The sequence below is a fragment of the Lynx canadensis genome, chromosome B3 (assembly GCF_007474595.2).
Source record: "Lynx canadensis isolate LIC74 chromosome B3, mLynCan4.pri.v2, whole genome shotgun sequence".
NCBI classification, from domain to species: Eukaryota; Metazoa; Chordata; class Mammalia; order Carnivora; family Felidae; genus Lynx; species Lynx canadensis.
Genome location: NC_044308.2, coordinates 47,682,754 through 47,695,142, shown reverse-complemented (window position 1 = coordinate 47,695,142; position 12,389 = coordinate 47,682,754). Strand labels below are relative to the sequence as shown.

Genomic DNA, 12,389 nt, shown 5'->3' with positions numbered 1-12,389 from the left:
TTCCATCCATGTAGTTGCAAATGGCAAAATTTCGTTCTTTTTGATTGCTGAGTAATACTCACTGTATGTATGTATGTATGTATGTATGTATGTATGTATGTGTATATATATATATATCACATCTTTATCCATTCATCCATCGATGGACATTTGGGCTCTTTCCATATTTTGGCTATTGTTGATAGTGCTACTATAAACATTGGGGTGCATGTGCCCTCTTCAAAACAGCATACCTGCATCCCTTGGATAAATACCTAAATCTAACAAAGATAAATCTATACAATGAAAGCTACAGAAAGCTTATGAAAGAAATTGAAGAAGACACAAAAATTTGGAAAAATATTCCATGCTTCTGGATAGAAGAACAAATACTGTTAAAATGTCAATACTACCCAAAGCAGTTTACATATTCAATGCAATACTACTTGTCTACTTTTGATGAGTATCAAAAAAAAATCACAATTATTTTAAAAGATTATTGAAGTACTGGCTAGGGCTGGACATTCCTCATATATTTCATCCACAATAACAAGTCATAACAGGGGCGCCTGGGTGGCGCAGTCGGTTAAGCGTCCGACTTCAGCCAGGTCACGATCTCACGGTCTGTGAGTTCGAGCCCCGCGTCAGGCTCTGGGCTGATGGCTCGGAGCCTGGAGCCTGTTTCCGATTCTGTGTCTCCCTCTCTCTCTGCCCCTCCCCCGTTCATGCTCTGTCTCTGTCTGTCCCAAAAATAAATTAAAAAAACAACAACAACAAAAAAAAAAAAACGTTGAAACAAGTCATAACAGACTGAATGCAGAAACATGAAAATCTAGCTTTATTCTATTTAACCAGACATTAAATAGTTATGCAAAAGTATAAAACAATACCAAGTCTTCTAACTAAATATCTCATGTTTCAGAAAATAGTTATTTTTCAGAAAAGTGTTATTTATATGTTACTATATGTGAATATATAGTAGGTTTATTAGTTTTGTTTTTAAGTTACATTTTACAACTCCTATTTTTAATTTCTAATATGGCAAATCCAATACTTTTTGAAAGTACTAAGGGATGTATGTAAATATTACCTCCTGGAGTTCTTCAGTGCACAACCTGTATGACCATATGAGGCAGCCCTGTCCCTATTCATAAACAAGTTTTCAAAGAACTTTGTAGTGCTTTACTCTTTAGTGTGTATGGGCAGACAAGGATCACCACACAATTGAAGATACCCTTTAATGTCAGAAATCCCAAAACAAATAGAAAAGGAATAAAGAGAGGAGATACGAGACATCAGAGACACTGCTGGGAACAAAAGAAAAAATATATAATTTATATTTAGTATCCCCAAAGAAGTATCAGATGTTATTACATCCATTAAACAAGAACAAAAATTATGAAGAGAGCCGAAGAAAAATATTAAAGAGCTCTTCAAAAATAAATACATGACAACTAAAATAATGTGTTAAGTACAGTAAATGTTTTTAAAAAGACTGTATAAAAAAGAAAGATGGAACGCAAGAAAGAAAATACCATACAATTAGAGGAGTTAAAGTAGGAAATCAGTGTCACATCAATAGGAGTTGAGAGAGAAAAAGAGAAAGAGAATGAACAAAGAAAAGTGAAAATTTACCAAATAAATAATACAAGAAAACTTTCCCAAACATATACATCCAAATTACAAAGGTTTATCAAATGCCTACCATAATGAATGGAAAACGGATGACTGGTGAACATATTATGAAATTTCAAAGCACTAAAGATAATCATTAAAGTTTCCAGAAAGAACAAAATAACCAAAATGCAATGAAACTGGAGCAAGAATGGCATCAGACTTATCAAAAACAATACTTTCAAAATTACATGGGAAAAATGATTTCTATGTACTTCAGCCAAACTACTACCATTTACGTAAATAAAATTTTAAATATGCAAGGAGTGAAAAAAGATGCACCCCTTCTGAGGAAGGTATTATAGAACATGTTTCATCAAAGTAGGAAGTAAACCAAAAAGGAAAAAAAAGGAACTCAGAGTTCAGGAAATAGGACATCCAACATAACAAAGTGGCAAAGCAAAATCTTGATACAACAAACTATGCAACCAGACCCAGAGAGCAACTAGTTTACACTGAAGGAGATCTAAGGAGATATACAGACTCTCCAACAATTTCTTGTGATGTGTGTGAACATTTGGAAAAAATACTTCCAAACATTAGACAAGTAAATCACATTTTTTAAAAAACAGCATTAAGTGTATAGAAAAACAAATGAGTAAAGATATATATTGTTTAACTCCATAAAAGTAAAAGGAAAGGATATAATAAAGGAAAAGAAATCATAGTACTTCCTGGATCAGCACACATAATGGTCTCAAAAGCTGTCATGTAACTATGCTGATATCAGTGCTATGCCAAGCCATACTGGAACCTGAAGTAAAAGAAAAAACACATACCCCTATACACACGTTTTTTTTTTTTTGTGATAAAATACACATAAAACTTACCATCATAAACACTTTTAAGTGTACAGTTCAATGATACTAAATACATTCATGCTGTTGTGCAACCATCAACACCACCCATCCCCATACCTTTATCTTGTAAAACTAAAACTTTATACCTATTAAACATTAACTCCACATTCTCCTCTCCCCCGCAGCCCCTAACCACCACTACACTCTCCATCTTTATAATATTGACTATTCTAAGTACTTTACAAAGGGAATCATATTGTATTTATCTTTTTGTGACTCATTTAGTTCATTTAGCATAATGCATTCAAGGCTCATCCATGTTGTAGCATATTGAAAAATTTGTTTCCATCTCAGAGCTGAATAATATTCTGCTGTATGTATATATCACATTTTGCCTACCCATTCATCTATAAACGGATACTTGGTTTACTTCCGTATTTTAGCTACTGAGAATAATGTTATACGAAAATTGGTATACAGACTAATTGAATTAGTCTCTGCTTTCAATTCTTTTGAGTATACTCAGAAGTGGAACTGCTAGATCATACATATTTTTTCTTTTGAGAAATTGCCATACTGGCTGTATCATTTTACAATCCCATCAACAGCACACAAGGGTTCCGTTTTCTCTACATTGTCATCAACACTTGTTTTTGTTGTTGTTGTGTTGTTTTTAATAATAGTCATCCTAACAGGTATAAGCTGATATTTCATCATAGCTTTGATTTGTGTTTCTCTAATAATTAGTGTTGCATATCTTTTCTATTTATATATCTATCTTCTTTGTGGAAAAGTCTGTTCTAGTCTTACCCATTTTTTTAATTGGGTTGTTTTTTGTCATTAAGTTTTAGGAGTTCTCTGAATATTCTGGATCAGACATATGATTGGCAAATATTTCCTGTCTTTTGTGGGTTGCCTTTTTATTCTGTGGATACTGTACTGATGTACAAAATTCTTAAATTTTTAGGAAGACCAATTTGTGTATTTTTTTCTTGACTGTGTGGTTTGGTGTGATAACTAAGAAATTATTGCCAAATACAATGTCATAAAACTTCTATCCTATTTTCTTCCAAGAATGTTATTGTTTTCAGTCTTACATTAAGGTTCTTGATCCAATTTGAGTTAATGCTTGTATATGGTGTTAGGTAAGGGTCCAACCTCATTCTTTTGCATGTGAATATCCAGTTTTACCAGCACCATTTATTGAAAAGACTGTCCTTTCCCCACTGATCATGGCTACCTTGTAAAAAATTATTTGACTACATATATGAGGCCTATTTCTAGGCTTTTTATTCTAGTCCACTGGTCTATGTGTCTGTCTTTATGCCAACACCACACTGTTTTGATTTCTGTAGCTTTGCTGTAAGTTCTGAAATCCGTGTAAGTCCTCCAGTTTTGCTCTTCTTTTTCAAAATTGTTTTAGCTATTTGAGGTCCCATATAAATTTTAGGATGGGAAAAAGTTAAAAACTGTCTTTGGGACTTTTGTAGGGATTGCAATAAATTGGTACATTGCTTTGGGTGGTATGGACATTTTAACAATATTAAGTCTTCCAATCTGTGAACATGGGTTCTGTTTCCATTTATTTATGTTTTCTTTAATATCTTTCAGTAAGGATTTTTAGTCTTATTTTACAAATCTTTCATCCTTTTGGTTAATTCCTAACTATTTCATCCTTTTTGATGCTATTGTAAAGTAGAATTATTTTGGTAATTTCCTTTTCAGACTTTTAGTGTATAGAAATGCAACCGATTTTTGTCTGTTGACTTTGTATCCTCCTACTTGGCTTAGTTTCTTTTAGTTTTTTCAATGTTTATTTATTTTTGAGAGAGAGAGACACAGCACAAGCAGGAGAGGCACAGAGAGGGAGACACAGAATCCAAAGCAGGCTCCTGGCTCTGAGCTGTCAGCACTGAGCCCGATGCAGAGCTTGAAATCACAAGCCATGAGATCATGACCTGAGCTAAAGTTACCCTTCAGCCTGAGCCACCAAGGCACCCCCATTATTAGTTCGAACAGGGTTTTTGTTTTGTTATTTGTTTTTTGGTGGACTCTTCAGGGTTTCTACATAAACAGGATAATTTTACTTCCTTTTCTCCAATTTGGTTGCCTTTTCTTTTTCTTGACTAATTGCTATTTCTGGGCAGAAATAATCTAGCTCTAAATGTCTGCTAAATCTAGTTAGCTTTTTAAGTTCTCTAGTTCCTTACTTACGTCTTATTGTTCTATCCATTATTTTAAGTGGGGTATTGAAGACTCTAACTATTATTGTAGAACAGTCAATTCTTCCCTTCAATTCTGTTAGTTTTGCTACATATATTTTGGTGAATTGTCATTAGGTACATAAATATTTATAATTGTTGTATCTTCTTGTTGTATTGAACCTTTTATTAATACATAATGTCCTTCTTTATTTCTTGTAAACTTTTTTCATTTAGTCTATTTTGTCTGGTATTAGTAAAGATACCCATGCTCTCTTTTGGTTATTATTTGCATGTAATACCCTTTTTATCCTTTCATTTAACTTGTCTTTAGATCTCATATGAGTCTCCTGTAGACTGCATGCTCTTGGGTCATGTGTTATTATCCATTCTGCCAACATTTGTCTTATGATTACAGTTTAATCCATTTACATTTAAATTAATTACTGATAAGGAGGGAGGTATAACTGTCATTGTGTTACTTGCTTTCTGTACGCCTTATAACTGCTTTGGCACTCATTTCCTCCACTACTGACTTTGTGTTTAGCTGATTGTGCTGAAATGTTTAAATTCCTTTCTCGGGGCACCTGGGTGGCTCAGTCGGTTGGGCGTCCAACTTAGGCCCAGGTCATGATCTCACAGTTCATGGGTTCGAGCCTCACATCGGGCTCTGTGCTGACAGCTCAGAGCCTAGAGCCTGCTTTGAATTCTGTGTCTCCCTCTCTCTCTGCCCCTTCCATACTCATGCTCTGCTCTGTCTCTCAAAAATAAAAATTGAGGGGCGCCTGGGGTGGCTCAGTCGGTTGAGCGTCTGACTTTGGCTCAGGTCATGATCTCGCGGTCTGTGAGTTCGAGCCCCACATCGGGCTCTGTGCTGACAGCTCAGAGCCTGGAGCCAGTTTCAGATTCTGTGTCTTCTGCTCTCTCTGCCCCTCCCCTGCTCACTCTCTGTCTCTCTCTCTGTGTCAAAAATAAACATAAAAAAAAATTTTTTAAAAATTTTGAAAAAAAATTAAAATAAATAAATAAATTCCTTTCTCGTTTCCTTTGTGTATAGTTATTTGTGTGTGTGTATGTGTGCTTACCATGGGAATTACATTTAACATTCTAAGATTGTCACCCTCTAATTTGATTTTATACCAGCTTAACTTCAATAACATACAAAAACTCTGTGCTCCTTTACAGCTCCATTTCCCTCTCTGCCCCCCTTGTCCCATGCTTTTTGGCTGTTGTAACAAAATCACATCTTTATAAACTGTGTACCCAGACATAAACTAATAATTATTTTAAATGTGTTTAAATCACATAGAAAACAAATTTGGAGTTAGAAACCAAAGTTACAGTAATACTAGCATATACACTAATATTTTTTTTCTTTTAGTGAATTTATCTTTTAATTCACATAGAAAACAAAAAACAATTACAAAGTATTGTTACAATACTATTAGTTTTTATAATTCCCCATGTACTTACCTTTATTTAGATATTTATTTCTCTGCACATCCTTGAGTTACCACGTAGTGTCCTTTAATCTCACCTTACAACGACTCCCTTGAGCATTTCTTGCAGGACAGATGTAGTTGCCACAAACTCTCTTAGGTTTTATGTCAGAATACCTCACTTTTGAAGGATAGTTTTAATGGATATAAAATTATGGACTGAGTTTTTTTCTTTTAGCACTATGAATACATTGGTCCACAGCCTTTTGGCCTCCAAAGTTTCTGATGAGAAATCTTTTGATAATCTTTGTGGGTCCCCTAGATGTGATGATTTGCTTTTCTCTTGCTTTCAAGATTCTTTGTCCTTTGAGAGTTTGATTATAATGTGTCCTCAGTGTGGGTCTCTTTGAGTTCATCTTACTTGGAATTCACTGTGCTTCCTGATGTTTACATTTATGTGTTTCATCAAATTTGGGAAGTTTTTTTTATCATTATTCCTTCAAATATTCTCTCTTTGTTTCTGTCAAATGTTCTCTGGAACTCCCATGATATGTATATTTGTCTGCATAATGGTGGGCACCAGCTGCCTCAGGCTCTGTTCACTTTTCCTCAATATGTTTCCTTTCTGTTCCTCAAACTCAATACTTTCCATGTCCTGTCTTCCAAGTTTTCTGATTCTTTCTTCTGTCTGCTCAGATCTGCTTTTGAATCCCTCTAGTGAACTTTTCACTTTCAGTTAATGAACTTTTCAGCCCCAGAATGTATTTTTACCTTTTCAGGTTTTCACTCTAACATTTTGTTAACATACTGTTTCTTTGACTTTCCCCACATTCCTTCTGTTCTTTGGGCATCTTTAAAATAGTTGTTTCAAAGTCTTTGTCTAGGATATCTGCCATTACATCTTTTTCAGGACCAGTTTCTATTGACTTTTTTCCTCTGAATGGGCCCTCTGAATGGGCCATACTTGCCTGTTTCTATGTATGCCTTGTAATTTTTTTTTATTGTACAATGGACATTTGAAACTAATAATGTAGTAACTTTGGAAATCAGATTCTCCCCCTTCCCAGTCTCTGATGTTTTTGCTATTGTTTTTGTTTCTTTTGATTGTTGTAGGCTGTCTCTGTTCCAGGATCAACATGAGATGTAAACTTAAGGTCTTCTTAGGTCTATGCTGAGCCTTTCTCTGGGCATGTACAATCACTTTCTAATTTTACGCATATATGTGATTGTTTTTGAATGTCCTAATCTTTAATGTCAGGCTCCTGAATGGGGAAAAAGCAAAAAACTAAGGGGGGAAAAAGGGCACTGTACCTTTAAATCCCCTGGAAGTCACATCAGTTATAAGGGGAGGGGCTTGCAACAATGAGGAGAGGTTTTAACAACAATGTGCCCACTTCTGTGCAATGCTGTGATAAGAAGTATCAATCAGTGATAACAGCACAGCTCCTCAATATTTGGAGGGCGGTATCTTTTTTGGCCACTCTGGTCTCATAAGCTTTGCGCAAGCTGTTCTAGGTACATGTGCACAGCTGCTTGCTATGTGGCTGAGGGTGGGGGGGTGGGTAACTGCTACTGTGTTGAATGCTTAAATTAACCAATAGTAATTACAATTTACCAACCAAGTCTTCCCCTGGAAGTTGCAGGCATTCAACAGACTCAGGAATTCCAAAATACAGACATATTCATTTTATTACATGCATTTCACAGATATGCATTTTATTTTACAAATTAAAGATTTATGGCAGCTGTGGCATAATCCAAGCCTGGATGATAGTATATCTGTTTACTACAGATATGAATCTATGTTTTGAGCCCACTGTTGCAACCTACTGTTCAGGAAAAAAAGATTCCTTTCAAAATATTACTGCTCATTGACAAGACACCCAGTCACCCAAGAGCCCTAATGGAGATGTACAATAAGATTAATGATGTTTTTCATGCTTGCTAACACAGCATTGATCCTACAGTCATGGACCAAAGAGTAATTTCGAATTTCAAGTCTTATTATTTAAGAAATACATTTCATAAGGTTATTGCTGCCATAGATAGTGATTCCTCTGATGGATCTATGCAAAGTCAACTGAAAACTTTTTGGAAAGAATTCATCAGTCTAGATGCCATTAAGAACATTCATGATTCACAGGAAGAGTTCAAAACATCAACATGAACTGGAGTTTGGAAGAAGTTGATTCCAACCCTGACAGCTGACTGAGGGGTTTAAGATTTCAGTGGAAGAAGTAACTGCAGATGTAGTGGAAACAGCAAGAGAACTAGAGTTAGAAGTAGAGCCTGAAGATGTGACTGAATTGGTATAATCTCATGATAAAACTAATTGTTGAGGAGTTGGTTCTTATGGATGAACAAAAAAGTAGTTTCTTGAGATGGAATCTATTCCTGGTGAAGATGCTGTAAAGACTGTTGAAATGACAACAAAAGATTTAGAATATTACATAAACTTCATTGATAAAGCAGTGGCAGGGTTTGAGAGGAGTGACTCCAACTTTGAAAGAAGTTCTATTGATCAGTCGGTAGCCATTACAATTGAAGGAACACCCTTCACTCGCAAAAATATTATTACTTGCTGAAAGCTCTGATGATGGTTAGCATTGCTAATCAATTTTAGAGGACCTGAATACAATTCCCAATTTTATAATTTATTGATATTGTAACAAACTATTCTACATGAAATTTTGATAGAACTTAAATTGTCAGGATATTTGAGAACAGAGTCAGTGGCTGCTTTGTGTAAATCAATGTAATTTATAGAAAATAATTTTTTTCTGGTTTTAAAAATTCTAAATTCTGAAGATACCTTAATTTTTCATATATATATTTCAAATATGAAGTTAGCACATTTATAATCTTAATGTCTATTTGATAAGCACTTTCTCTATAATTATAAATACCCTCAATCATTGATTCATGCATTTCTAATTTCCTTTCTTTTTGTCTAATTTTGAAATTCATGTGAATATTCACATTTCTTGCTTATGTTTTATATTCAATGAACACACTTGTCAAATTACTTTCTTTCATTTGTTGTTAGCAAAGGCACAAGCCTTTTATTAAGCATGCAGTTTTATTTATGGTGATTTTTCTGATTGTAGAGTTCTATTATATCTTGCCACTTTGTTCAAAATATCATACTGATAAGTTGTGTAAAAATCTGTAATATATTTGTATCAAGATGCTTTTGAGTTCAACATAATTTTGACATTTGATATTATATCTTTTCATACTTGATAAAAATCTTTAATTTGTATACAAAATACCTCAATTGCATTTAATCTTAATGCCTATCACATATCTGTATGTGATTTTAATTTGTATTTAGAATAGTCAAGAATATTCCATCTGCTTGTTGAATTAACCAACTCCCAAAATATATCCTTTCTACAATACTGAAAAAGATAATCATATTTGAATTCATAGATGCTGTACTATTATATCAAATTATGATTATGAGCTGAGCAAGGCACAAATTTGGCATAATTATTTTGGGGGAGAAATATTGGATTGTATACCCTTGTATACATCTGACATACCTGCTCCATTATCATATACCTGGCCAGGACAATTTTTATATAAATATGATCTCTTTTAACTTATTGATAATTTCATAAGCTAGACCATATTGAGTTTTTCTTTAAAATGAAAAGTTTTTTAAAGATATAATTGTCCAGTTTTTCCTTTTGTTTCAATCAAGTCAAATAAAACTCTCCTCTTTAAATGACATTATTCTTAATGTAAATAATCAGGCACATTCATTCATAATGGAGTATATCTGGTTTCCAAAGAGCAAGGAAACATTTTGCTTTTTTTTATTCTTCATGGTATTTCAGATTTAACATGATTTGCTAACAGCATTTTACGTTTTTTAAAATTTTACTAGACAAATAAAGCATAGAAGCCTTTTAATGATTAGTTATATGATGAGGAGTTCCTGTAAGTTCAAGTGATTTAAACATTCCAGCATTTGGACTTCCAAGAGTTTCCTATGCCCATCTAAGAAATAAATAATTTTTGCACAAAACATACATTTAAAATCACTGACACATATTTTAACACATTCTGTAAAGCATCATCTATTAAACTATCAGTGAATATATGTTTAAAAATACTTCCATTTTTAAGGGGCACCTGGGTGGTTCAGTTGGTTAAGCATCTGACTCTTGGTTTTGGCTCAAGTCATGATCTCACAGGACATTAGATCGAGCCCCAGGTCAGGCTATGCAATGACGGGGTAGAGCATGTTTGGGATTCTCTCTCCCTCTCCCCTGCTCATATGTGCACTCTCTCTCTCTCTCTCTCTCTCTCTCTCTCATTCTCTCTTTAATAAATAAACTGAAAAAAAATACTAACATTTTAAAAGCATCAAGATGAAACACGGAATTTTTGTGATCACAAATTCTTTTTCAAATTTTAGAAAAATTTGAAAGCATTTTTTTGGTTACAAAAATTTAATTCTGTTGTGAGACACCTGGGTGGCTCAGTTGGTTAAGCATGACTCTTGATTTCAGCTCAGGTCATGATCTCATGGTTTGTGAGATTGAGCCCTGCAGTGGGCCCTGTGCTGACAGCACAGAGCCTGCTTGGGATTCTCTCTCTCCCTCCCTGCACCTCCCTCACTCATGCTCTCACTCACTCTTTCAAAATAAATAAATAAACATTAAAAAGAAAAGAGAAAAAAAGATCCAACTTTTGAAAATTGTTGCTCATGATGTAAAACAGATACTCCAAAATCTGCATGTTGAATAGGCCCATGCTCTATTAAAAGCATTTTGATTTTATTAGAAATATGTGGCGACAATGAAGAATTAATAAATTTATTTCAAAAGGCATCTTCTTATTTTCTTGCTGATGCTTAATAAATCTAGCTTCTGAGACTTCCAACATTTCATTTTCTTTATCTTTTCCTCACATTTCAAAGAAAAGTCTTTATTTAACTCTGAATTTCATAGTAATTCTATTCTAATAGTATCAATCAACATTAAAGACTATAATTTTCAGCCACTGGAATATTGTGTTTTTCCACCCTAACTTGTTACAATGCCCTATAATTCTGATCAAGTTGTGTATGTGTTTTTCCCTATGCACCACTTGACTTTTTAGGTGCCATATTTGTTTTAAGAAATTTTTGGTATTCTTTTTAAATATATTTATTTTAATTAGTACATTCAGCTAAACATAACAAACATTTATTTAATCAATTTTTTAAATGTTTATTTATTTTTGAGAGAGAGACAGACTGGGAGTGGGGGAAGGGCAGAGAGACAGGGGGACACAGAATCCGAAGCAGGCTGCAGGCTCTGAGCTGTCAGCACAGAGCCCAACGTGGGGCTCGAACTCACAAACTGTGAGATCGTGACCTGAGCTGAAGTCGGATGCTTAACCAACTGAGCCACCCAGGCACCCCAACATTTAATTAATTTATATAAATTAAAATATATAACAACCAAATAGGTGTACATAAACATTCATATGAAAAATGTAAAAAGTTAATGATTACAAACAATAGAAAATTACATACCAGGAGAATCAGATAAAATGTCAAGACAGAGGAATTTATCCCAAATGAAAGAACAAGATAAGGTCACAGCCAGTGTTAAGTGAAAGAGATATAAGTAACATGCCTGATGGAGAATTTAAAGCAACAATCATAATGATCACTCACTGGAATTGAGAAAAGAATAGAAGACATCAGGATGACTCATACCACAGAGATAAAAAAGTTAAAAAAACCAACCAGAGATGAAGAATGCAATTAATGAGATTAGAAACAGGCTTGATGCAAGGAACAGCAGGCTGGAATAAGCAGAGGAACAAATTAGTGATATGGAAGACAAAATAATGGAAAAATAATGAAGCTGAACAAAAAAGAGAAAGAATTATGGAACATGAGAATAGACTTAGGGAACTCAGTGACTCCATAAACATAATAATATTCATATTATAGGAGTTCCAGAAGAAGGAAAGAGAGTGAAGGGGGCACAAAATTTATTTCAGGAAATGATAGCTGAAAACTTCCTTAATCTGGGAAAGAAATAGACATCCAGATCAAGGAGGCACAGAGAAATCCCATCAAAATCAACAAAAGCAGGCAACACCAACACATATTGTAACTACATTTGCAAAATACAGTGATAAAGAAAAAAAATCTTAAGAGCAGCAAGACAAAAGAAGTCCTTGACTTACAAGAGAAGACCCATAGGTTAGCTGGAGATTTCTCAACAGAAATTTGGCAAGCCAGAAGGGAGTGGCATGATACATTCAAAGTGATAAATGGGAAAAATGTG

General features: G+C 34.2%; 1 protein-coding gene across 5 annotated transcripts in view; it reads right to left on the bottom strand.

The window, feature by feature from the left end:
• ZNF280D (zinc finger protein 280D) overlaps positions 1 to 12,389 on the bottom strand; it is a 143,334-nt gene that overhangs the window by 8,622 nt on the left and 122,323 nt on the right. Inside the window, exon 21 of one of the 5 annotated variants that reach the window (XM_030318111.1) lies at positions 2,325 to 2,407. The exons of 3 other annotated variants lie outside the window; for them this stretch is intronic. In XM_030318111.1, coding sequence (XP_030173971.1) covers positions 2,369 to 2,407 — 39 coding nt within the window. In that variant the 3' untranslated portion in view covers positions 2,325 to 2,368. Of the gene's footprint in view, positions 1 to 2,324; positions 2,408 to 7,439; positions 8,509 to 12,389 lie in introns of those variants that run through there. One more of the 5 variants, XM_030318112.1, reaches the window with a different exon arrangement.